The 27,066-nt window shown below is 57.6% G+C and overlaps 1 protein-coding gene across 1 annotated transcript in view; it reads right to left on the minus strand.

The window, feature by feature from the left end:
- The window catches only part of NTN1 (netrin 1), a 171,479-nt gene that overhangs the window by 732 nt on the left and 143,681 nt on the right, over positions 1 to 27,066 (minus strand). The window contains exons 6-7 of the mRNA XM_046676276.1: positions 15,679 to 15,753; positions 8 to 322 (exon numbers count right to left, since the gene is read on the minus strand). Coding sequence (XP_046532232.1) covers positions 8 to 322; positions 15,679 to 15,753 — 390 coding nt within the window. The remainder of the gene's footprint in view (positions 1 to 7; positions 323 to 15,678; positions 15,754 to 27,066) is intronic.

Raw genomic sequence — 27,066 nt, forward strand, 5'->3', positions numbered from 1 at the left:
AACTTGCACTTGCCCTTCTTCTCGCGCTGCTGGAACTTGCGAAGCCGCCGCGCCCACGTGTCCCGCCACTGGATCACCAGGCTGCTCTTGTCTGCCACGATGCCGCTCTGGTCGGGCGAGTCCTCTGCGTTGCCTAGCAGCAGGTACTTCTTGAGGGGCTTGATTTTGGGGCACTTGCAGGCGATGTCCCGCGAGCGGATCCACAGGCTCTGGTCACCGCGGCGGATGCGGCTCGTGCCCTGCTTGTACACAGAGATGATGTTCACCGTGAACTTCCACCAGTCCCCCGCCTTGTCCGCCTTCAGGATATGGATCTGGACGGCTGCAAGGAAGCACAGGCAGGCGAGTGGGCCACCGGCCGAGGAGTGCCGCCTGGGACCCCAGTTCCTGCGGCTAGGTTGGCCCTGCCTTCCCCCTCCGTCTCTGAGGCCGAGGATGGGGCAGCCTTTTGATGGAGAAGGAAAAGGAGGCCCAGAGCTGAGAAGTGACTGCACAGGGTACCCTACGGAGTGATGGGCGGGTGGCGGCAAAGCTGAACGTGGAACCCCACCTGCGGATATCTGGGCCAGCGCCACTACTCCACGGAGCCTGACCTCCTGCCTATTTTAAAGGTGCCATGCAGCACTGCCTATGGGGACAAGCCTCCTCTTAGGGTCTAGGAAGGCCAGAGGAAGCCTATAGGAATGGGACCCCCGCTTCCCGCCAGCACTCTGGGTAGAGTCCAATCTGCCCAGGGCAGGTGCCCTCAGAGTAGTGCAGACGACTCCTCACAGGCTAGGGGGGGAACCTCCTCAGGTGGCCCCCTGGGCATTTCCAAATGCCCCAGTCACTTAACACCAAGCCTCACGACACCTCCAGACACACACCTTGCCCCTGGCCCAATCTCAGAAAACCATAATGGGATCTCAGTGTCCCGGGGTGGTGCACCCTGAACCTGCCCTTCCACCTGGCCCTAGCAGAGTCCATGGGCCTTGTACACCCGCCTCCCATCCCTGCCAGGCTTCCCCCCGCCAATTCCCCTTCCTCCCAATTCCCTGCTGGTATTTCCCCTAGTGCAGGGGTTCTCAAAGTGGAGCATGCATCAGAATCCCCCGGACGACTAGTCAGACACACATGGCTGGGCCCCACCCCAGAGTTTTTGACTCAATAGATCTAGAGGGGGCCCGGGGCATGCATTTCTCACAAACTCCCAGGTGGTGATGCTGCTGATCCAGGGAACACACTTGGAGAATCAGTGCCATAGTCAATGTTAACAAATATTATTTCTGTAGGATATTAAGAGGTATTTTAAAATAGGAGAAATGTGTTTTTAAAAACGGGGGAACTTTGTTCAAATAAACTTGTGAAATACTGGGTTAAACAAAGTCAAGAGGTTTCCTTACCACAGGACGTTTCAGAGCCTTTAATCGACAAAGTGTGTGTGTGTGTGTTGTGTGTTGGTTTCCCAAACAACTCTGACTGCAGAACCCTTTGGCTGGTGCATCTCAGGTCACCAGAGCTCCATGGGCCTACTTGGGAACTGCTGGGGGACCTATAATCATTCCAGGGGATAAATAGAGAGGCCTCTGCTGCACCAACCTCCATTGAAGGGGACTTTGGCCACCTTCCCCATCCTGAGTGGACAGGAGCCCTCCTGGGAAAGGAGCCGCAGTTTGTCTCTCCAGATTCAGGTGAAGAAACCGAGACACAGGCAGGCCCAGTGGCTCCAGCAGCCACGAGGACATGTCCCCAAAGAATGCCAAGCAGTCATCACCTGCCCACTTAGCTCCAGGCCCTGGGCCCACCCACAGCTCGGCCTGGCCTCCCATTCTGGCCAGCCTCTCTCAAGGTCTCTAGGGGCCACTCTGCCACCTTCATTCCCAGGACCGTCCCTGTTCCCCTCTTGTGCCCACGCTCGGCCCAGGGCAATGGGGAGGGGCAGGAATGGCTAGGCTCAGGGAGCATCAAACACCATCCAACTCATCCTTCTGGGGTGAGGGAAGTAGCAGATTTTCCCATATTTTCATTTCAGCTGTTCCTGGGCATCTTGAACTTTGCACTCCAGTCTGAGGGCTCCAAAGAATGGCTGCCATGGCAACCGTTTCCATGTTTTTGTCACCAAGGGACTCAACACTCAGTGTGAACTCTGGAGGGGGAGCCCTCCAGCCTGGAGAAGTGGCTGGGCCGATGTGTTTGACTGTGCAGACGGAGGTCACCGTGGCAACTGAGTGCCCCTCAGCTCAGCGACGGGGGAGCCACCCCTGGCATCCCTGAGAGCCCCGGTTTCCTCTCCTCAGGACTGAGCTGAATACAGAATGAGCCTCCTTCAGGATGCGGCTGTCTCACCGTGTGGGACCTCAAGCCCCTGGCACAGCCACAATGTCACCCCAGCCGGGTGGGCAGAGGTGGCCCGACGAGGATGCAGCAGAAGGCGCCTGTGGCTGGGGCTCCTGGAGAATGCAGCTTTGGTTCCAGGCACTGAGCATCTCTTGGTGTTATGGGCTGGACTATGTGCCCCCCCACATTCGTATGTTGAAGCCCTAACCCCCAGGACCTCAGAATGTGACAGTATTTGGAGAGAGGGTCTTTCAAGAGGGGATTAAGTTAAAATGAAGTTATTAGGGTGGGCCCTGATCCAGCATGACTGGTGTCCTCGTAAGAAGAGATCAGGACACAGACACACACAGAGGGAAGAGTGCATGAAGTCACAGCGAGAAGACAGCCATCTTCGAGCGAAGGAGAGAGGCCTCAGAAGGAACCAACCCTGCCAACACCTTAATCTAGTACTTCCAGCCTCCAGAACTGTGAGAAAATAAATGTCTGTTGTTTAAGGCCCCCAGTCTGTGGTACTTTGTTCTGGCAGCCCGAGCAAGCTCACACCATTGGAATCGAGGGCCCTGGGGATCCTGGGCCTCAGCTCAGGGCCAGGTGGGAGGGCAGGACTGCAGAGGCCTCCCAGCTGTGCCGGGAGGAGAGCTGGCTGGACAAGCTCAGGCCATGGGCTGGCCCTCCAGGCCCTTCTTACTCCCAGGCCCTGCAAGGATGTGGCCCTTCACAGCAGGAGGACTGACCCCTGGCCACCATCCCTGGTCTGGAGCTCCCTGTCCCCTCGGAGTGCCCCGGAAACAGGTAGGGCGTCCAAAGCCACCCCCACCCCCACCCCCACTTCCCCAGGTCCAGCCAGCACAGGCCTGAAGGGGACTCACTTAACACTGAGGAGGCAGCCCCAAGGGGGTACCCACCCCTGGACACCTTGCCGTCCTTGAGAATCCAGGGGCCAAAGCAGCGCATGCGGGTCACCAGGACAAAGCACCAGCCCTGTCCTCCTTCCCCCACCACAGCACCCTGGCCGCGGGGTGGGGCAGCACAGGCCTGGGGGCAGGGGCAGGGAGGGTGGTAGCAGGACTCATGTGATTATGCTGGAGAAACTCTACATTTCCGCTGCCCCGGGCAACGCCTCTGCACATCACGCAGCCCGCCAAGCATAGGCTGCACACGCAGTGCACGGGCCAGGCCCCTGCAGGGCACAGACAGCTGAAAACATGCAAAAGACACGCTGCAGCTGGGACCCCCGGCAGACCTGCTCTGCACAGGGTAGTGTGGGGCTGCCACGGCCTCCCACCACCCTGCTGGCTGGGAGCCGGGAAGGACTGGGGTCTCCTGGGTGCCTGTGGCACTGCCCAACTGGGGGTTGCACACAGTGGCCGTGGGCAGCTCTGCCCATCCTAGGACCACGGCTCCTGAGGGCGGGCCCCTTACACCCACCCAACACTCACCCCGGGCCAATTGGCCTCAGCCCTTAGCATGCCTGAGCCCCCACTGTCCTTGCACTGACCTCATCCTAAATTGACCTCAATGAGGCCAGAACGTGGGGTCTGGTGAGGATCCCCCATCCTGTATTCAGAAATGAGGGTGATGAGCTGACCCTCAGAAAACAGACCGTGAGATCAGACCAGGCCCATAAGAGGCACTCTGAGACCCCTTCAAGTAGAGACTAGTTTGCAGGAAGAGGGTCCCAGCTTGAAGCTAGGGTGCCATTCTCTGTCTGGAGACAAAGTGGTGGCTGCAGCAGATGCTGCTGGGAAGGGCAGCGTGGCCCCCAGCTGCTGGTGCTTCGGGCCCCTCTCTAAGTAGAAGCAGCCCCACTTGGGGTCCACACTGTGAATGGTCCACCCCCTTCTTCCAAGCCCTTGCTCACCAGCAAAATGAGGGCTCAGGCTGGGCAGCTGCTCTGCTCTAGGGCAGCAAAAGCAGGCATGGGGGTGTGAGACCTGGAGCCCCTGAGGCGGACAGGGGAGGCTGGCTCCAGAAGGCCCAACGGAGCTGTTGCCCCCATGAGCACCCCCAGCAAGCTGTGGAGGACAAGAGTCTGCAGGATGGAGCAGCTGCCCATGGAAAAGCAGGGAGCACTAGCACAGTCTCCAGAGAGCAAGGAGTCGGCCTCCGGGTGCCAGGGGCCAGGCTGCACTGTGTCTCCTGGCCTCGTCATCCCTGGCTGCCCCACGTCTCTGTGCTGTAAACCCTCCCTTCCTGCAGCCGGCCACAGAGCTGGGAGCAAGGCTGCAGGCGGGGTGGGGCCGCAATTCCGGGGCTCACAGGAAGAACCTTCCTGCAGGGAGCCCTTCTCGGCCCCCAGGGCAGGGCTATGAGGACTGAGCTGCCCTGCTCTAACTCGAGCCTGCCGCTCCAGCTGGCGTGGGAACATGCTCCTCTGTCCCTCAGCAGAGGCCTGCACCTGGCTCTGGGGGGCTAGCCGCGACACCAAGGCGTGAGAAGAGGACAAGGGCCAGGCCCACGGAGGCCAGCAGGAGCAAGAACAGCTTGTGCCAGAGCTGTGCTGGCTCTGGCCAAGGGGCAGGGGCCTCGGAGGCAGGCCCTGCCAGGCTGGGTGCCTTGCCCACCCCTTGAGGTTCTCTCGTCTGCTCTTGACTGCATACCTGGCCGCAGTGCGAGGCACCTGTGTGTCCTTCCATAGGAACAGACCTCTGGCCATCCTTCCCAGGGTGCCTCAACCTCTACAGAGTCCTAACACTGGGAAATCACAGGGTCATCAAAGGCGACCTGTGGAGTGAGAAGCCCCAGGTCCCATCATGCGCTTGGGTTCCTCCAAAGGGCGACTGCCAGCAGCGGCCCTGTCCTGTGTCCAGAGCCCCTGTTCATTCAAAGCCTCCCTCCCTCCCTCCCTCCTGGCCCCAGCTTGGGGCCCTCCGAGGACCTGGCATTGCCACCACCTTGGACAGTTAATGCAGGAGGTAGCTCCTAGTTGACTGACGTCCCGTCTTGCAGGTTTTGGGGACCTCCCACTGGGATCAAAGCTCCTGCCCAGGCCAGGTTCTAGGAAAGCTGCTGGGTCAGCGAGGAGTAGACACTTGTTGCTCATTCATCTGCCGGCCAGCCAGAGACAGACAACCTGCAGGGCCGGGCCTGGGGGAGTGGCCGAGGCACAGGCCCCAGGGACGGCCGGCTGTCCTCCTCCAGTCCTCCACTCCTCACAGGCCCTGAGTGCAGGGACACATCCACAGGCAGGTCTCCCAGACTGACAGGATGCTTGGGGCAGGCCCCAGGGGCTTCCCAGCAGCCACCCCACCCAGGGAGGCTGGGTGGTCAGCCCCTGGCCTCCCCCACCCAGCCATACCTTCCTGTGGGGCCAGTCCAGCCAGGGAAGGCTTGTCGCCCATCTGCCGCAGAGACTGCGGCCAGGACGAACGGGGGAGGACACTAACCCCACAGAAACCCTTAAAACCTCGCAGCCCCAGAAATCCCCTAGGATAGAAAGCGTGTCACAAGCTGCAGCTGCTTTCATAAAATGCAGCTCGGACCACGTGGTTCCCAGTCCCCTGGAAGGACAAAAACCGCTGAGCAGGGCCAAGTCTGGTTCTGGGGTGCTAACTTGCTGGCAGGGAGGGGTGAGCGAATGGAGCAGGTGTGCGGCATCGGGATGCAGGGCGGCCAGGTAGGGCCAACACACCCAGGACAGGGTGCCGCAGCAGCCCCCGCCCAGTTTTCATTGCACGAGGTGGAGGGTGGGAGGCTCACTGTAGCCAGACCCGCCACCAGCCACAGCTGCTCCCCAGGATGCTCAGGAAGCCTGGGGCTGCCACCTCCTGCCACCCCCTCAAGGCCCTACCTCAGACCTTCATTGAGGTGGGGACACCCAACTTAGAGCTGGCTAAAGGTTCCCCTCTTCTCCCTCAGCCGAAGAAGTAACAGCATACCTCCCCCTCTCGGAACGAATAGCAATGTGGAGGCCGCCTCAGTTCCCCTGCGGGGTCCTGGCACCCCCTGCCAGGTGCTTAGGCTCTTTTCTTGGGAGGGAGAGGGGTCAGGTGCTGAGACCATCTGATTGCATGAGGATCCACGGAGGAGGGGACACCAGGAGACCTGGGGAACTCAGGAAGACATGAGCCCTGTTCCCTGGAGCTGGTCACTGCTGGCCTGGCCACCTGCACCCCCAGCTCGCAAGCGAGAAGACATCAGCAGACTGGCCACCCTGCTTTGCAAGAGGGTCAGAGGAGAGTGGACCTGGGCCCTGCCTGCCCCGGCTGGGTGCCCTCATTACGGGGGCTCGTCCCTCCCACAAAGCAGCCCGAGGGAGAGAGAACCCGCTGCCCAGGGAAAAAGCCTGGGGTTTCCACCCTCTCTCAGTCAGGAGGAACCGAACAGCCTGGCTGACTCCTGGCCCAGTGCTTGTCCCCCACCCACCACGGACCTGGTCAGAGCTGCCGGAATGTCATCCTGGAGGGTGACCGAGGGCCTCCCTGGAGGGCCTCACACAGCCTCATGAGATGCCCCACCACCCACACCTGCCTCCCATGCTGGCAGGAGCAGCCCAATCTGGTCCCCTGACCTGGCCTCTCCACACACACAGGGCAACAGGGAGGGCAGGGCCTGCTGGCTTTGCTGCTGGGAACCAACCAGCTGAGAAGGTGGAACAGTGAGTGCCCTCACCCCAGGCTGGTACTCTCAGCATCAACGGCCGGGCCTCACGAGGAGGGGAAGGCAAGAGGGTTGGCCTTCCCCATGTGGCCTTGGGCCAGGCCCCTCATCACCCCCAGATCCCCCAGGCCCCGTGGCCTCGAGGGCTCACAGAAAGCCTGGTGCGGAGGATGCTTCTGGCCGCAAATTTATATGCACTCCACAGCGGGAGTTTGGCCTGAGAGCCCCAGACAACAGTCCCGTCCACACCCTCTCCCCAGCCAGGCTCCCCTGCAGGAGAGAGCAGAGCAGCCACTCCTCCGCAGCTGGGCTGCTGCTTCTGGCCACTCCCAGGACACCTGTCCTAGCAGGGGGGCATCCAGGAGCTCCTCTGGTCCCCTCATACACCCTCTGAAGACCGCACTTGGCTCTGGCTTCTAAAAGTTAAACCGCCCTCAGAGGATGGAACCTGCTTCCCCAAGGAGACCCCAAAAGAGGCCCTAAAACAGGACCCAAAGCAGGACCCAGACCAGAGCGCCAGAGCCGTGCTGGGGGAGGCCACAGCCCAGGGTGACCCTGCACCAGCCACATCCACCTGGGAGAATCAGCTCAGGTGCCAGCGAGCACTGGAACAGGTGTTCCCGGTCTTACACCACGCCCACCTCAGCAGCATCCCAGGCTGCTGGGGAGGGTGTGGTGCCCTCGGGTGCGGTGGCCGACCGCCCACATCTCCCGTCTCAGGCCTGAGCCCTGCACAGGCAGGTGGAGCTGGCAGGTGTGTGAAGACTATGGGGTGGGTCTTGGGGAGGAAGCCCAGGGAACAGCCACTGGGGTGCTGGGGTCCTCGGTGTCAAAGGCACTAATTTTAGGGATTATCAGGACCCACCGGATCCACCCTGAAGGGGAAATTGCCCACCCGAGGCCGGCACAGGTGGGAGAGTGCTCTGTGATCCTGGAGACAGTCCCTGGTGAGTGGGGATAAGACAAGGCTGTGTCCCCCAGCCCCGACTCTGCACCAGCTCTCCCAGTGCCATGGGGAGATCCCTGCCTCCCCCAGCCCCACTCTGAGCCTCAGTCTCCCCATCTGTGAAACGGGAGGAGACAGCTTTCATTAGCCGGTTTCGCGGTAGCTGAGAGCCTTCCCCATGCACCCTTCCTTCCTAAAAGCAGGGCATTCAGAGGAGGGAAAACAGTGAAACAGTGTGAGGAAAGAAGACAGGAGGAAGCTCCAGGGAGGGGGACAGACGAGTGCCCGTGGGAGCCTGCCCGCAGTAGTGGGAGGCCCGGCTCTGCGTCCCATCTGTGGGGATGAGAGTCACTGTGCTGGGAAGGGCGGCAGGAGGCCCCGTCAGTGTAGGCCCCTGCAGATCAGCTGTCACTGGGGCCCACCAGCCCTCCCTGCCCAACCTGGTGGTCACCCGCATTCCGAGACCTCAGGCTGACTCACACGGACCCAGCTCCACATCTGGCCTCCATATGGGGCTAGCACTCCCAGGGGGCCCGGGGGGAGGTCACATCTGGCTGGGGAAATCGAAGGATCCCCAGGGGGCCAGTGACCCCCAGGGAAGGGTCAGTGAGCCTCTGATACACCATGCCACGTGCTGCTGGCTGCCCTGCGTCCTGCTTCCTGGAGCTAGGGGCGATGCTGGGCGGGGGGGCGGCGGCTGGCCTCTCCCAGCCATTGCCACCAGCTGTCTCCCAGCCTCAGCCAGGGCCCTGCCAACTGCCTACTTCCCCAGGCAGCCCTCCCTGTGGGCAGACAGCCCCCAGTGCGCCCCTCTTAACATCTGTACTCACACCCAAGGCCCGAAGTCACAGCATGCTGTAGATGCAGGAACTTCATCCCCAGGGCGGGGCTGATAACCTGTCCAGTTCTCTGCACTTGATGGGATTGATCCTGATCAGGAAAGCTAGTGACCCCAAGGTCAAGGGAAGGAAGGGAAGGGGTGTAAAGAGGGGGAGAGGCCATCATTTGCTGAGGCCCCACGTCCCCAGGGCTGGCTGGAGGAAAAGATGCCTGAGTGTAAGACTCTCCCCATCACCCCTGCTCATCCGCCTGAGCAGCTAGACAGAGCCAGGCAAGGGCCAGGTTCCATCTGCCATCCCCACCCTCTAATCCACACCAGCACCATGGTAACGGGCAGTCAGTCGCACCACCAGCATCATCTCCACGCCCGCCTCCACACGGATCTGCCCAGGACCTTCCTCCACCACATGGCCCCGCCCATCACCAGAATGGGTGTGCCAACCCCACCTCTGTCACCATCACTGGCATCCCTGCCATCACCTTGGCTCAATCTGACAGCCCCACCACAGTGACAGTCACCCCAACACCATGGTGACTACTCCTGCGTGGTCCCCTGTGAAGATGTCTTGGCGGCTTTTCCCCTGAGGCTTATCAGGAGCTGAGAGGCAGGTGTCCTCCTAAGGGACTGCCGTGCCCACTCTGTGCTGCCAAAGGCCCGGGGCCCTGGCCTGGGGGAGGAGAAAGACCTCGGCCGTGGAGTCCCTGCTCTTGGGCCTGTTATTTTATCTCGCTGAGTCTCACCATCCCATTGACAGAAATAAAAATCCCCTCCCTCACAGGTGTTTTTGAGGCTTCAATGAGAATGAGAACGAAGGTGAGGTGCTGGTCCAGGGCCTGGCCGGGGAGGGAGCAGCCACTGGTCGGGCAAGGCCTCTTCTCGTGGATTTCCACTGTGCCAGGAGGCACCAGGGCACACAGGGGATGCTGCTATCAATCAGAATTCTGCATAGGTCTCCAGGCCCACCTCTGCCACGGGGTGCCCCAGAAAGCACATATGTGCACACACTGAGCCCAGCAAACCCGGCTTCTCCCCGCGATGCCAACAGAACTTCCCCCTCGAGTGGTATCCTCAGAAATGATCCCTGTGGGATTTGAGGAGGAATACTTGAGACAAGTCATCTTGTGAAAAGCATTCTGATTTTTCCATCTGGTGGTGCCAAGATGCCTTTCAACAAAAGGGGTGACTAATAAACATTTCTGGGAACGAATAATTTTTCCAAGAACTGGCAAAAGTGAGATTATCACCTTTGAGAATGTGAGCTGTCTTCCCTGTTTCTGAATCCCAGGGAGAAGGAAGAGGCAGGCGGTAGCCCCCAGGCCACCTGAGGGGACGGCTCGGAAAGCAGGCAGGAGCCCCAAGGGCTGACAGGAGCTGGACCAGCTCTCGGGGGGTCAGAGCAGTCTCTGCACGTGGACGTGGACATGGCCTTGAGGCCCACACTAGCCTCTCCCGCATCTCACATCCCACACTTGCTCTTCTCCCATCACCCCAGCCGGCCTCTGTGCTTGGAGGCTGCTCTTCCTCTGCCTAGGAGCCCTGCTTTGCCCAGTGAACACTGGCTGCTGGGGTTCCCTCCTCCAGGAAGCCCTCCCTCTCCATCTTCTCCAAAGGATGGGCCACGTCCTGCTTATGCCCGCCTCAGGCTGGACCCTGGCCACACATCCGCCTGCTATGGTCTCGTCCGTGTGTCTGTCTCCCCCCAGGCTGTAATGTAAGCTCCTGGGGAGCTAAGCCTGTGTCTCCTCCATATCTGTAAGCTCAGCACCCAGGACACGACAGGGCACACAGTGGGTGCTCAATGAGCGTGCAAGGACGAAACCCTTCCTGGGGGGAAGGGCGTGTGAGGGAGCTGGACTTCCTGGGACGTGCACCACTGTGATTATGTGCATGTGCGGCGCCTGTGCAAACCTGAGGAGGGGTGTGAGGCCAGGGCGGCGGGGCCTCCAGAGGTGCACAGGGACAAGACAGTGAAGAGGAAGGCGGGAAAAGGGAAGAGAGAAAGGAAGGAGGGCAGGGCCGGGGGAGGGGCTCACAGTGGAAGGCCAGGGGGCAGGAGAGTCAGGCGCCCCGAGCCCCCTTCCATGCCAGGTGGATGGGGATGCTACGAGGTGGGGTTTCCCACACCAGCCAAGGGGGTTCGGGCCTGAAACCCTCACCAGGCCTCACCCGAGAGACGCCTGGGCCCTGGCCAGGCCTGCCCCACATCCCCATACAACAAAAGCCCTGGGATCAACATGTCACCTTGTCATCCGCATCGCCTTAACTCTACTGGTGGAAGGTTCTGGAGAGCGTGCTTCCAGTACACGCGCCGTAAAGCAGGAGACTCCTGCAGGGATGTGCTCAGCCTTTACGGAAGCGGCCAGCCAGGGCGCAGACTTTGCACTGGACATGCACACACTGGCACACACACCTGCACACATACAGTCACATAAACATGCTCACACTCACTCGGAGCATTTTCATAGAGGGAGGGCCCCTCCGAGGCTCGGTTTTCCTGAGAAGTTGGCAGGAACTGCTAACGCCCTTGAAAATAACAGAACCTGCTGTCCAGGAACAACGGCTCCACACTGAGCCTTCTCTAAAGGCTGGCGCCTTTTCAAGCATTTGCAAGGTGAGCTGGAGTCCCCTAGAGGGCAACAGAGGACTGAGGTGGCCCTGGGAGAGGTGGGATGGCAAAGAAGTGTCACCCTGGACCCCTGCCCTCAGAGGTGGCACCTGGCCTGGTGGGGCTTCGATCGGTCTTATGTAGAAGGATGTCATGTCCCCTTGATCACACCTCCAGGTGACACATAACAACACTGAGGCCCAGGCTGATGGGGCTCCCTGTCCAAAGTCACAGAGGAAATGAGGAATCTCTCCAGATTTGGGGGCCAGCGCCCCTCTCCCTACAGACAGGAGTGGAACAGCCACCCTTCCCTGTCACGGGGTCTCTTGGCCCTGAGGCCCTCCACCCACCCAATTCCTTCTTGCCTCGCTTGGTGCCCACCCCAGTCGTGCCCCGGGTGGGCCCTCTCTCATTGCGGACACACCCTAGAGCACAGAAGGCAGGCCCCGCACACCCCAAGCCAGCCCCAGGGCATTTCTCGTTGCCTCTGCCTCCCCTAGCCTTCCGTCCACTGGCCACTGCCCCGGTCAGGAGAGACCCACATCCGTGACCTCCCACAGCACAATATCAAGACTCTCGTGAGCTGGCCTCAGAGGAGGAAGGGGGTCTGGGGCCTGTTCTTCACCCAGCAGGGGCAGCAAACCCCAGGTTCTAATTAGCAGCTTCTGGAACATCCAAGTGCCCTGGCTGTAAGCGAAGGAAATGTGTTTCCTAATTGGCTCCCTGCCGGCGTGTCAGTCAGAGAGCAGGGATTACGCGGCCCCTCCCAGCCTCCTCCCGGCCCTCCCTGGCCTGGCCTGCTGCAGCAGCCTCGCCTACTCCCCGACCCCCAGGCCAGCGCCCTCCTCCCCTCCTCCTCCTCTTCCTGCTCATCTTCCCCGGCGCTGGCCCAGGCCTGCCCCAGGTGTGGGAGGGACACCCCTACTCACACTTCATCCGGGGTCCAGGGTCCCCGCAGGATGCAGGACAGATTCTCCACAAGGTCCTGCAGAGCCAGACCAGGGACCTGGCCCCCGGCCTCAGAGCCAGGCCTGCAGCTGCTGCTGGGCTGGCCTCCTGCTGCACCCGTGGGCCCCGGCGTTACCAGGGCCCCTGCCCAGGCCGTGCAGGTGCCACTCACTCCTTAGCAAGCCTCCCTCGAGGCCCTGCCAGCCCACCCTGCTGCGTTCCCGTGAGCCCTCTCCTGACGCCTCTTTGTCCCACCTCCTGCCTAAACACACAGGCCTAGACACTGAGCTCGGCTGGCGATGCTCCCCAACTTTTAGGTGACCCCAAGAGTATTAGGGACAGTCCTGGGGACCAGAAACCCCCAAGGTCTTTGCGGGAATAGGAGGGGGCAGCGCCAGCCCCAGCCTTGGGGCAACAGGTGGGGACACTTAGAAGGACATTAAAGCTGATGGCACACAGCTTCACACCTCGTCAGCTCCCAGAGAGGGCACCCTGCTTTCTCCTGCATCTGCTGCTCCTTGAGTCTTGCTCCGTAGCAGATAGGTGGACGCCTAGGCAGCGGGCATGGGGGCAGGAGCCAGGATGGCTGTGATGACGTCTGGAAAGGTGGGCACACCAGACAGTCTCTCGTCCCTCTTGGCCTTGGGGCTAAATGCGATGTGTGTGTGTGTCGTGGGGAGCCCAGGGAAGGCCACTGTGGAAGGAGCAGGAGGCTGGGCCTCCGCAGAGCAAGTCACCTCAGCCAACTGGGCCAGCGTCCCCACCTGCGACACGGGAGAAGCGAAGCCCGCCGCCTGTGACACTGGCTTCACTCTGATGATCCATGGGAGTAGGGGAAAGGCAAGGACTGAGTCAGGGAGCAGAGTGCAAAGGGAACCCGGAGGTTGAGGCCCACCGCTCCCCACCCCCAGGAGGGAAGCCACCTGTTGCTCAGGGGGGCCCACGGCAGGCGTGGGGCTCAGGGAGGCCCTAGGGGGCCCCTCTGGGTCTATAAAAAGGTGTCAGGCTTGCTTTGGCAGAGAGAGGGGACCTGCCTGCTGGTGGTTGAAGGGGTCTGAAGAGCTCAGAGGGGGCCAGAGTGTCCCCCGGAAGGTCAGTGGGGGAGCAGAATCCAATGGGGGGAAAGAAGTCAGGAGAGAACAAAACAGGACTGAGTCAAATAGAACCAAGTGGAAAACGGGAACTGTTTTGGTAACTGTGAAACAAAGTCCAATCGGGCCCCCAGGCTGTGGGTCAGCACCTCACAGAAAGATCGCTTACTCTTCCCTTCTCCTAGCCCCCTCTCCACACGCCTACTGCAAGGATGCTTCAAGGCTGAAATCAAATCACTGCTTCCCCAGTGTGCTGCCCTCTTCCTTCTCCTCTACCCCCTGTTCTGGGCGGGGGGTTGAGGGGGAGGCAGGGGGAGAGGCACCTCGGTGACCCTGGGCTCTCCAGGCCTGTGTAGACCGCCCATGCTTGAGGCCCAGACCCCAACCCCGGGAATGTGGCAGAACCCTCGGGCCCGAGTCCTCCTCCCACAGGACTGCCACCTTGCAGTGCCCAGCAGACACAGACGGCTGGGGCTGGGAGGACGAGGCCCTACAGCTTGGGGCCACACAGGCATCGTCCAAAACAACCTGGGGCCCATCCTTGTGGCTGTCATCCTGGCTGGGGGACAGCACTTCCTTTATCTCTAAACCACCCCTACGTTTGTTTTCCCGGGGGGAGCTGGAAGTTTCTGCACTGCCTTGGGATGCAAGTACTTTAAAGGGGCTTTTAAGAATTTACTGTGGACCCCAGAGGGATCTGGAACGGGGATATCCTCAGCCTGGTGACTTCTGAATTGACCCACAAACCCTGCCAGGCGCTCTGGCTTTGGCCGGTGGGTGGCCAGGCAGCCCGTGGGCAGTGCGGCTGGCTCACTGGAACGGCGCCCTGGTTTCAGCATGCGGTGTGCGTGCCTCCGTGCGCGCCCCCCACCATCAGTCAAGACCCCCATGTGGCCCATCATCCAAGGCCGGGCTGCCCGCCCTCTCGGGGCAGAAGGATGGAGCACGGGTTCCAGTCGATGAGCCTTCTCACCAGGGGCCCTTCCTTCTCAGCCCACTTCTTGCAGCTCTGGTTCTTGCCTCCTCCCCTCCCACCCAGCCCCCCATGGATGAGCAGAGGCCCCACTTCGCAGGCGAGACAGGGCCACATCCAGCTGGAGTGGGGAGGTGGGCAGAGAGGACTGTCGGGCACTGGGAAGGGAGGCCCAGCCCAAATCAGCCAGGCAGCCCAGGTCAGGAGGAGGCCCCATGGCAGAGAGAGCCAGGCTGGGGTTCAGGCCGAAGCTACTTCCTGGCCGGGTGATGGGGGCCTCGGCTGCCCTGGTCTTTGCACAGGGGCCTTCCCAGCTCCACCAGTGGACATCTGGAGCATCCTCTCGGCACTTTCATTTGCTCTCTGGCTCTGAGATGCCCCTCGCTCTCTGCCCACACCTGCCCGTGGGCCGCTAAGGGCTCCTCTCCTCCCGCAGGCTCTCCGATGGCCTCCCACCCCCCGTGACTGCAGTCAGAACTCGACCCTGCATCACGTGGTGTCTGGCCAGCGCCGGCCTGCAGCCAGCGTGGACTCTCTCAGGGACCAGAAACCACGAAGCTGGCTCCTCACCTCCCACGGGGCAGGGCTGGCTCGAGGGAATTCTCAGGACACGCTTACAGAGAGCGGAAAAGGACAGTCCACCGTCTCCAGGGCCGGTGCACAGTGAGAGTCAGGGGACGGGACACCCCCTTCTCAGCGAAGGGAGCCTGAGAGCTCAGGTGATAGGCAGTCTCTGCTGGTGGCCCCCAGGGCCGCCAGCCCCATAGGTCCCGACTGAAAAAGGTCCTCAGAGATCCCCATTCAGTTGTGCTCAAACTTCTGATGCATCAGGATTACCAGTGAGCCGTTTACAACGTGGATTCCTGGACCCAGCTCAGCCCAGAAGAAGGCGGCTTCAGGAAGCTGCACTTTACACACACCGCCGAGCTCCCACCCCTTTCCTGACACCTGCACCGCCTCACTTTGAACAAGCAGCTGCTCAGGTTGAATGCCCACAATGTGGATGAGGGGACTGAAGACCAGAGAGGTAAAGTGACTAGTCTGCGGCCACACAGCCCCTCGGGGCAGAGTGAGGGCCAGAGGCCAGCCTGGGAATCCCAGCCTCAGGTGGGCCCCACTGGCCTGGACGCCTCCCTGCAGGGCGATGGGGAGAGCCCAGCGCTTGTGCCCTGTGGCCCCTCAAGCCCCTTGCCTCTGAGGGCCAAAGTGGAAGAGATGAGACATCCCTGGGCATGGGATCCATCCAGCTCAGCACCTGTCTGGTCACAGGGACTCCAGACCAACACCCTCGCAGGGCCACCTGCACCCCGACCCCAGCTCCAGGCTGGTCACGTGCCCCTCCCCCCTCCCTGCACTCACCATAGTCCTTCTTGCAGTACTTTTTCATGTTAATCTTCAGCTTCCCTTTGGAGGCCTTGCAGTAGGAATCGCAGTCTGCAGGGAGGGGAGAGCACAGACAAAACCTAATTAGGCTGGCGATGAATAGGCTGGCGGCCGAGTGGAGGCCGCCTCCTCCCTAAATACCCAGAGGCCTGTGATACCCATGGGCCAGGAGAGGGCAGCCATTCAGGGCAGCCTGCTGAAGCGGCGCTTGGGACAAAGGGCCCCCGCCCGACCCACCCCCTCCAGCCTGACGAATCCCGCAGCCGCGGCCTGCAGCCCCCTTGGCCTCCATGAGGGACTTGGGGGCTCCCGTATTGTGCCACCCAGGGCTTCTGAGCGCCACACAAATTCCCCCTGTTCTTAAGACGCAACTGGAGCCTGATTAAAGCCGATAGAGGCCTCATTGTCACCCGGTGCCCCGGGTCTGTGTCAGGCGCTGGCTTTCATGGCGCGGAGCCTCTGGCTGGGGTCAGGCCCCAACAAAAGAGGTCACGGAGGAAATTAGCAGCCCATGAAGCATTAGAAAACCCCTTTGGTGTCCACTCTACTGGAGTGTGCAAATAAAATGCCCCCCGAAGAAGAGTTCAGTTCTAATGGGCCCTACTGCTGGGAGACAGGGCTGCCGGGCCGGTCTGCTGGGTGTCACCTCGGGGGCTTCCCGGAGCCCAAGCAGGAGCCGGGCAGGACGTGCGGGGCCCGGGGCCTGCCTGCCAGCCATCGGCCTGCTTCTCCTGGGGTGGCCTGTGTCAGCCCACCGAAGGCAAACCTCCCAGGCCAGCCCAGCGAGCCCTCTCCCCGTCAGCTCTTTCTCCTCTTTGAATGAGGCGACGCAATTCCTTTACAAAGTCCGCGTGTGACACTCTTAGCATGGTGGCCGGCCCACCACAGAGGCCCAATAAGTCCTCCAGGCTGCCCTGGGCCACAACTCGACCTGCTGGATCTCAGTCAATTCTCACAAAAAGTCTTTGATGTGTGTGTGTTGTTCCCACTCTGCAGATGAGAAAACAGCCACCTGTGCAATGCGCCCCAGACAGCTAGTGCCAAGGCTGGCCTGGAAGGTGGGTCTGAGATGCCGACGTCACTGCACTCTTGGTTACACCACGCTGTGTCTCAGCAAACGCCAGCGGATTCCCCCTCCTAGTGAGGAGGATGTTAAGCCCAGAGGTGGGGATGAGGACTGCCCTGTATTCCAGCAACTCCCAGACTGCTGGTGGGAAGACCAGCCAGCCTGGCCTGGGGGCTGCAGAGGGCCCAGTTTGTTCTAGGAGCAATGACAGCATGGGGTGGTGGAAGTGGGTGGGGTGTGTGTCCTGGTGAGGGGCGAGGACAAGGGGACCAGAAAGGTGAAGGGGATGCACACACACCCAGGCAACTCCCGAGGAGCAGGGACCAGCTCCTCACCTGGCAGAGGGCAACCAAAGTGAGGTGGGGCTAAAGAGTGATGTGTATATAGGGAGCGCAGGCCAGAGCCAGGGCAGGAAGTCAGGCCCCCCAGAGCCACCTGTGTCCCCAGCCTATAGCTCAGATCTGTGGGGAATATTCAGACCTCACCCCAGGTGAGGACTCCAGGAGGCAGCTGCCTCCTTCAAGGTCCCAGGATGCACTGACTGGGGCCTCACTTAAAGTCAAAACAGCTCCATCCCATTGCCCTGGGAGCCACGGGCCTGGCAGCTGCCTGCTGCCTCCTGAGCCAGCTTCCTGGAGTACCCAGTTAGGAACCAGGCTCAGGAAATGGGAAGAAAACAGCCCCCCTTCTGCTTCCCTGTGGCCCAAGCCCTTGGACTCCCCCCAGGATGCCCTGCCAGGGATACCAGAGGCTACAATGCCAGTCCTGCCTGCCAGCTGGATGGCTGGTTGGTTACTGGAGTAGGGACCTCTTGGAATGCATGGACTGGGTCGTCCAGAGAGAACGGCCTGCATTCGACCGTGGCCAAGCCCGCGAGGTCGAGATGCGAGGTGATGGCGGCCAAACACACAGGTCAATGGCACTGGCACCACCATCATCACGCTGCACTTGACCGTGGGGAACAGCTGCTCCCGGCCGTGTCCCTGCCAGCTCAGGGACAGATGATGCTCACAGCCAAGTGACCGCTGTGGCTGAACCCAGGTTGTGCGTAAGTCCTTGCAGCCCCAAGTGAGCTGGCTGGAACCCCTCCCTGCTCTCCCCACCTAGGGAAGCAAATTAGAATGCAAGCGGTGCCAGGTGATCTCATTACGGGACAGTCTTGAATCCACTCTTGTTGCTTTCTTGTTATTTTTTACGAAAGTCGTTGGCTCATGTCAGTTCTTGCATTCTGGTCAATAGGAACCGCCTCCTCTCGTGGGTCCAGGCACACCCTCTGTCCAAGCCCTGAGGGGGACAGCCCAGGTCCAGAGAGCACCTTGGGGCACGGCAGCTCCTCCAGGCCTCCCAGCGACCCCGTGAGGAGGGAGGGACCATGAGTCCCATCTCCAAGACGGAGACCAGAGCTCAGGAAGGGTCCGGAGCGCCTGCCCAGGGAAGCCCCGCACTGCAACCACCTAGCCCTGCGCCTTCAGCCCTTCCCTCTCCATCACTCTCCCTCCTAGCAATGTCTGCAGCTCTTCTCGCCAGAGGCAAGTAGCCATCTGGGACAGAAACCGTCCTAGAACATGTGGCATCCGTCACTGCCTAATTAGATTGAGCTCCAGACCCTGCCTGACAAATCCCATTCATCCCCATAAACATCAAGAGTCTGACCTCAGTAGTGGTAGCCACAAGCGCAGCACCATCGAGGCACACGGCACGCTCCCAGCCCTGCCAATTAGCCCCATTTTGCAGACGGGGCGGTCCACACAGAACCTGTGCTCCCAACCCGTGGGCCCCAACTGGGCTATATGGTGGAATTACCCAGAAGCTCTAAAAAACGCTGATGCCTGAGTCCCACCCCCAGGACATCCTGACTCACAGGTTCAGGGAGCAGACTAATGGTCCAGATTTTTTAAGCTCCCCAGGTGATTCTAATGGGCAGCCGGGGTTAGAAACCGCTCTCAGAAGCAAGTGTGGCTGCGGGAGGTGGGGACGGGTCTCTGCTCCCATGACTGGCACAGAGCACCCAGCTCAGCAGAGGAAAGGCCGAGAGGTGGCCGTTGACTCAAACTGGAGAGCACTCCCAGACTAACTCAAGCCGGCTGCCCTTACAGGAAATGGTGCCAGCTCCCAACAGTTGTAATTGTATTTGTTATTTGGTTTTGGGGGTTTTTTTGTGGGTCCTATGTCTTTCCTTTCTGTCAGCCAGAAATTCTCGTCAGGTCAGCGTGCTTATGTTGTAAAACGTCCCCGACTCCCCTCAGATTTGCTGATTCCAATGCAGTTGTGAGCTAGGAAAACAGAGACCCAGCTCGTTAGAACTGTACGTAAAACATGGGTAAACAGGCTCATGATAGAGGCTGAAACACCCTCCTTTGGGTAAAGTGAATGACCTCCAGCACATGGACACCCTGGCAGCTATCCGACTGCTCGTGGACTCTGTGTTTTGGTCGTATTCCAGAGGACTGAGGTCACCGAGCAAGTGGTCCCCGGATAACGAAACGTTCCTGTGTTTTCTTCTTTTATCAAATACACACAAAGCTACAAAGACGGCTTCAAGATGGACAAACCACAGCTTTAAAATGCAGCTTTGACTCCTTCAAAATGGCATCTACTTGGCAGCCATCCATGTGGCCTCTCCCTCTTGTGCTCCAAAATAGCTATAAAGACAATGAAAAAAATGAAAATTCACACTAATGCCAGAAACTCAACTGACAGATGACCCAGTGTTGGGATCTGGGAGCAATCTCTATTAATTAAAGGCAGATGGTGGTGCCACAAGCAAAACCTGTCCAGGTTTTACCGCAGGACACAGCTCTTTGTCTGCCGAACAGAAAGGTCCTGAAACAAGGGAAGGCGACAGAGACACAACAACCAGAAAACAAACGGGCAGGAAGTGGATGGGGGCAGCAGTGGTGGCGCCCTCCTCCAGGGAGAGAAAGCTTACGGAAGGGTCAGGAGTGGAAGGACAGTGTGCGCAGGGATATCTGACCTTGCATTTTTTATCTAAATCACGAAGACAGAAAATGAGAAAGTCAGGCAGCAGAGAGAGGATACCACCTCCACAGAGCAGGAGAGAACCAAGGGAAAGCCTGGCAGGAACTCGGAGCTGGAGATGGAGCTGCACACGCTCCCCTGCCATCCAGTTTGGTGCTGAGATGGGAACCCAGCTGTTACACTAGTACCGGGATCTGCAAATTTTTTGCAAAGTGCCAAACAGTAAATATTTTAGGCTTTGCTGGCCATACGGTCTCTATCACTATTCAAACTCTGTCACTGCAGCCTGAAAACAGCCATAGACAATGTGTAACCAAACGGGCATGGCAGACTAAAAAAATTCTAAAACACAGCCTCCATGAAATAGGAGAAGAAAGCCATAAGGGAAGACTAGGCTGAGCTGAAGAGACTGTATGATGATCCAAAAAGGGTGAGGCAGGAGAGAAAGAGCCGGAAAAACCAAAACCTAAAAATCTAGTAGCACAATTAAAATCCACTTTGGAAGCAGTAAAGAGAAATGATACTGTAGAAAACTGATTCAGAAACGAGGAGAATAAATTGGAGAAACTCTCACAATATTTAGAGGAGAAGGATAAAGAGAAAATGATAAGCATGTAAGAGAGAAAGAAAGTGGAGAGGTGACATACGATTGGGAGAGAAGTACAGCAGAGGACAAATGGAATAGAAACAAGAATCGAAGATAGGACTCCCGAGCTAAAGACAGACCTACAGATGCAGCACGAGGAAAGGTCTCTTTGGGAAAACAGACCAACATCCAGACACACCTTTGTAAAACATATGAAATACCACAATGAGGAAAAAAATATTCGGATTAAAAATCAACAGCAACAAGGAGCTGGCCAGATGACCATGGAACAATGTCCACAGGTCTTGAGGAGGGAGAAGTCCGTGACCCAAGAATTTTATACCTAGCTAGACTGTCCCACATGCATGCAGCCACAACAAACAAAAGGCATGCTCAGTGTGCAAGGGCTCAGCAAATATTCCAATCAGGTATCCTTTTTCAGAGAAATACTTGAACATGTTTTCCAACCAACTACGAAATGAATCAAAAATAAGAGTTTATGAGGGGAAAGTCACCGTATGAATGCAATGGTGATGAACATTGAAACCAGTGATATAGAGATTTCAAATTTGGTTCTAAAAGTGAAGACAAATCTCAACACAATTTTCAAGTGTTTGAAAGGGAACATCAGACTATGCATATGTATGTATAAATAACTATAAAAACTTAGTCTAGGTGCCAGTCTGGTGGCCTAGCGTTTAAGTTCACATGTTCTGCTTCAGCAGCCCAGGGTTTGCCAGTTTGGATCCCGGGTGTGGACCTACACACTGCTTGGCAAGCCATGCTGTGGCAGGCATCCCACGTATAAAGTGGAGGAAGATGGGCACAGATGTTAGCTCAGGGCCAGTCTTCCTCAGCAAAAAGAGGAGGATTGGCAGTGGATGTTTGCTCAGGGCTAATCTTCCTCAAAAAAAAAAAAAAAATTAGTCTAAAACTTCAGACCATATTGACGAAAACTAAGAAGCAGAATGAGGTGGGGAACACAAATCTTTGTCTTGAGGAGGCAGAATGCTAACCATACTATTTCACACTTGACCCTGACAAATAAGAGCTATTAGCTCAAATAGTGCTTTTGAAAAACCCAAAGATAGCCACAGAACACTAGAGAAGACAGGAAATAAATTATAGCTAATATGCCAAAAGGAAAAAAACCCAGAAAAAGTGGAATATACAAAAAGCAACTGTGATAAATTAAGATCGCAGAAGAGCAACTATCTAAAAACAAAACAATGACTATAAATGGATTCAACTTCTCTGTTGAAAAAGCGAATATTAAATAGCTGTTTCAGAGCTACATCACTAAATACAGCATTTTTTTAAGCTTATAACTTTTAAAGAAGAAGCTGGATATGTGTCACTAGGTAACAAACAAGTTCACCTTGTAATAAAAAAAAGTTTTGTGTGGAATAACATCTTATTGATTTATATTAAGCAAAAACTATTAGAAATACAAAGAGAACAGACAGACACACAAGTAGTAAAAGAATGCTAACTTAACTCCAAGGGGCTGAAATTGTACAGACCACATTTCCTGACCATGACGTAATAAATAATATTTATTATTAAGCAGAAAAGAATAAAAATAAATGAAGTGCATTCAATTCTAGAAGTTAGAAAATGAGCAAAACAAACCCTGAAGAAAGCAGGAGGAAAGAATTAACAACTACAGAAGGAGAAACTGGAAAAGTAGATGACTGAAAAAATTCAGAAGTTATAAATACGTCCAAGAATTGATTCTCAGCAAAGCCCAAAAACAATCTAAAAAAACCCAACCAAACAAAACAATAACAACAAAAAACCAGACCAAACGCTGTCAGGTCTAATTATGAATAAAAGAGAGAAAACAGACCCAACATTAGGAAACGAACAAGGGGCAGAACCTCAATCTGAAGACGACTTTGCAAATCCAGGGCCATTGCATACAGCGTTAGGCTGAAATCTTGGATGCTGGAATGAAATGCTTTACTTTTTAGGAAGACATAAATGACCAAGTCGAACAAAAAGAGATATCAAATCTGAATAGATGATCTTAAGAAATCTCTGGATGCAGACGGTTTCAGAGGCTGGGTCCATGTAGTCATTAAAAGGACACACCCTTTTCATTCTCTTTGATCTGGTCAGAAACACAGAAAAAGATGGAATGCGATTAGGATGAACCACGTGACGGTGACTAAATCCAAGATTTTTCAACTTAAAAAAAAAAAAAAGCAGTTTCACATGGTTCGACCTTAACACAAAAGCTAGCGTGGGCTTATACATGCACAGACCCTGCAGACCAGTGGATCCACCTTGTTTACCAATCCGTCCCCATATTTTACGCCCAGCAGGGTCCCATCCTCCCTGGACCCAGTGGCTGCGACCCTGCCAGCCTGGGCCCAGCCTGCCTGCCCCACACAGGAGTGATGGACACAGAGCAGAAAGCTCCGCTGACCCTGCTCTCTCAGGGGACAGTTTGGGGCTCAAATTGAGAGCACAGGTAAATACGGAAATGTCAGCAGGAGCCCTTGCACCAGGGTTACCCTCTACTCCCAGCCTCCTCCCCAAAGAGATGGGAGCTGTCATGTATGGACACAGGGACCTCCTGGCTCCTAACTCATTGTGCTCTGTCCCGGGGAGAGCCGCTGAGACCTGGAGGCCACCATCTGCAGCTCGCAGCAGGCCCATCCTGGCTGGCTGGCATCCTGGCTCCTCCCGGGAGCAGCCGACCCTCCTTTTTATTCCCTCCACCTGCTCCCCTGACCAACCCACAGCCAAGAGCCAAGAGGGGGCCCTGCAGGCCCAATCCCAGTGGCCGAGCCCCTCCCTCCGCTTCCTCCACCTTGGGTAGCTTGCCCCTCTGGTCTGCCTCCCGTGCCCCAGGTGCCAAAAACCCTGCTGGGCAGGCCTGCTCGCCGGATCGAAGCTCATCTCCAAGCATATGGCAGGCGGGGCCCGACGTCCCCCAGTCGCAGCCAGGGGCGCTGCATCTGGCACCTCCCTTGGAGCAGGGTGGGGAACTGGCCAAGGTCTGCTCTCAGCGGCACCTCTGCCTCTCTGCTTCTGGGCTGTTGGGCTCGGGAAGGTGGGGCGCTGGGGGTGATGAGCAACAGACACCCAGCCTTCACGGTCCATCCCAGGGCAGAGATCTGGGGCTGCAGAGTTTCAGGCTCTGCTGGCTGGGCACAGGGGAGGGGCTCCTGGTGCCCACTGGCCTGGGGTACAAGAGCTCAAGGGAGTGGGGCTGGGAAGGACACCCTGCTGGCTCCATCCATTTCGGCTGGGCCACTCTGCCCACCAGCAGGTGACAAAAGGCAGGCGAGGCCAGTCTGCCCAGAGAGTGTGTTTTGGCTCTGCCTGACCTGGAGCCACAAAGCCGCCTGGAACTCCCCAGGCCAGGGAGTCCATTTTCAATGTGTGCAGTTTTCACACATGGTGGGTGTCCACGAGCTGCAGAATGGCCATCGTGGGGGAGACGTGGTGAGGATGGAAGCGGCACTCCCCACGAACTCACAAAGCTAACTCTCTCCTTTTGGTCCTAGGCTGCAGGTGACGTCATAATTCTCCCCCTAGTAAGACCACCTTCTGAGTACCCCCACCCGCAAGCACTGTGCCCAGGCTACAGCCCCCTCCCTGAGAGAGCCAGGGTTCACAGGCAGATCTTACACCCCACACGTCTCTCTCCAAGCCCACGCTGGTCTCACCCACCCACCCTACAACCTCCAAGCCCCACCTGCCTCGTAACGCCCATTGAACTCTGGGCTCTGGGGTAGCAGGGCCGAGGACCCCCAAAATGACACAGCCCCCAGGAAGGGACTGGCAGAGGAGCTGGATGTGAGGTGCCTTGCAACCTACAGGGGGGAAGTGACGGGAAAAAAGCCACAAGTGTTTGCAACGTAGATAGCAAAGGATTGGTGTCTTTAATATATAAAGAACTCTTCTGTATCAATAAGACAAGCAACCTAAAATTCAAAGGAGAAGGACAAGCAATTCACAAAAGAGGGAAATGGGGACAAGAAGATGTAAAAATGTTCAACTTCAAATAATCAAAGGAATGCAACTTAAATTAATGGGAACATAGGACTTTTACCTGGGGAACTCTCCAAGGCATATACACCCATAGGACATGGTTGGGTGCAAATTAATACAAACTTCTTTGAGTGTAACTGGCATCGAACATCAAAACCCTAAAACAAGGCACATCCTTTGATGCAGCACCCCCACTTCCACGAATTTATCATCCATTCATTCACTTAATGAGTCGTCTTATAATGAATATACAATTCTTGTATTAAAAAGAACACTAAAAATTTTCCGAGGCAAGTCTCTTCTCCAGTGAGGATGGGGACCACTTGCTTATGGGGGAATCCTAATGAGCTTATATCTGTATTCAACCAGGTGACACTTGTATTCCTAACCCACGTGGTTCCTGCCACTGGGAAGGGCTATATCCTCCCTAAGAGATGGTGTGTGTACACATGTGTGTGTGTCGTGTGTATATGTAGTTTCATCCTCTCCCAATACCACAAACATTAAGGGACAAAGGAAAAGCAAGTCATCAGCCAACTGTGTGCACGGTAATATGGTTGGGAGTGAGGGCACTGCTGTAACTAGGTGGTCACAGGAAGCTTGTGGATGTGGCACAACACTGAGACCTAAACAGTGGGAAGGAGGCAGGGGCAAGAATAAGTTTCCAAGCAGGAAGAACAGCCTGTGCAAAGGCCCTTAGGCAGGATCGAGCCTAGCACAGTCCAGGGACTGAGTGAAAGCTGGGGTGCCTTGCACAGAGTGAACGAGAGGAGCAGAGAAAGGAGTCCCACCAGCTTGAAGAGCTGTGTGCAGCTGGGTACGGTGTGGATTCTATTTAAATGTAACACAAAGCCACTAGAGGGTTCTAGCCGAGCCTGGGTCACTTGCGGCTGCTGGGCGGGTGGTCTTCAGCTGCATAGGACTGAGGGAGGCTCCACCCTCTCACTATCAGGGATGGGTCCTTGGGCTGCCCAGGCCCCACCTCGCCTGAGGCCAGTGGGACATGATCCCCACTCTGTCCTGTCCTTACAAGGAGCCACTGCGCCAGCTCCTGGAAACCGACCTGTCATTTTGCCGCACGAGCCTGGTGCTTCCTCAGCAAGTGCGGTTAAAAGCGCGGACATGCGTGCTTTACACGGCGAACCGAGCGCCTGATCCTCTTCCTATGCCAGGCTGGCCGCCAGGGCTGCTGCTGCTCCGGCCCCCACCCAGTGCTCCCCAGGGCAGCCCGGCCGTTTTGTCCTGCTCCTTCCCGCGTGGCCACCTCCGCCCAGGACTTCCCAGCCGGTACCCTCGGCTGCACTGGCAGGGGTGGAGGCAGGCGCCCGCCGGGAGATCATGCCCACTGCGCAGGGCACGCCCAGGCCCTCCTTTCTCCCTACTTTCCCCTAGAGAGCCACCCGCGGTGATGGCCCGGGTCCTCTACAGCCTCCCCAGTACCCGTTCTCCTTCCTTCCCGAAGAGCAAACCCCGATGTTTCCAACGTCACTCTTCTTCAAAGGCCCCCTTACAGCTCCCCATGGCCTTGTCCCGGCTTCCGGCCCGAGGGTGTAAGTGGAAGTCGACTGAGAGGGGCTCCAGGGAAGGCGGTTGTTTCTTGTAGGAAGAGATCACAGCACCAGCCCTATGATCTGGGGCCCTCAACTATTCTGAGCCTCGGTTTTCTCATCAGTGAAATGGGCTAGCAGTGATGATAACTGTCCTACCCGTTCACAGGATTTAGGACGAAATAACTGTGGTGCGTGAGAGGGATGTCAGAGAAGGTCTCTAGAGGAGATGACCCTCAGCTGGGACCTGAAGGATGAGAAGGTGTCGCAACTGGGTGTGATGGGCTCAAGGCTGCCTCAGGGGGCCCCAGCTGAATGACAGCCAACAGGGGGTGAAGAATGGCAGAGCCAGGGGAAAGGTGGGGTCTCATGAGGCAAGGAGGAGAGCTCAGATCTGAGATGGAGCGAGCCAGCCCCGATCCTCCCCAGAAACTACGAAACTGACCCACACCAAGCAGCCAGCTGGTGCAGTGAGCTCTGGGCAACCGAGCCCTGTCTCCCAGCAGGAGCACGTCTGCCTCCAGGATCCCTTCTGGGCGATGGACCCAGAGCCAGGCCGCAGGCTGCAAGAGAAGGTGCGGGATGGAGAGGGCATCAGGCCCACAGCGAGGACCTGTCTGTGCCCAAGGTCCATGATCCTGGGACACTCACTCCGTTCACTGTAACCTATCTTCTCTTCCATTCGAGTGAATGGCGGCTGACCCCTATTCTCTGCAGAATATCTGGAAGGAACAGGGCCTAACCCCATGGGTACCAGAGAAGCCAGAGACCCCACAGCAGCTATGCACAGGTTCAGCCACCACACCTTGGCCTTCAACGCCTTCCTCCCTGGCGACCTTCCTTGCAACCCGCTCCTGTCATCTCCCTGTGTGGCCTCCGTCTCAGCCCCCAAGCACAGCTGCGCACCCCCTATGCTCTTAGCGCCCATCTCACGGTCTGGAATTGTAGGTCTGCCTCCTCGCCCGGTGGTGGATCGGACCTGGGTCCCAGCACTTGCACAGTGTGGGCCACCACTGAATGCTCCCAGAACCCAGGGGGTCATAAACTCTGGGTTCCCCTGTGTGCCCAGGATCACGACAGCATAAAATAAGCAGGATGCAGTGCCCTGCGAGATACCAAGACTGCCTGGAGAAACCCACAGACAGGCTCCCCACGCAGGCCAGTCGGCTCTCTCTGCACTC

Source organism: Equus quagga, chromosome 11, assembly GCF_021613505.1.
Source record: "Equus quagga isolate Etosha38 chromosome 11, UCLA_HA_Equagga_1.0, whole genome shotgun sequence".
NCBI classification, from domain to species: domain Eukaryota; kingdom Metazoa; phylum Chordata; class Mammalia; order Perissodactyla; family Equidae; genus Equus; species Equus quagga.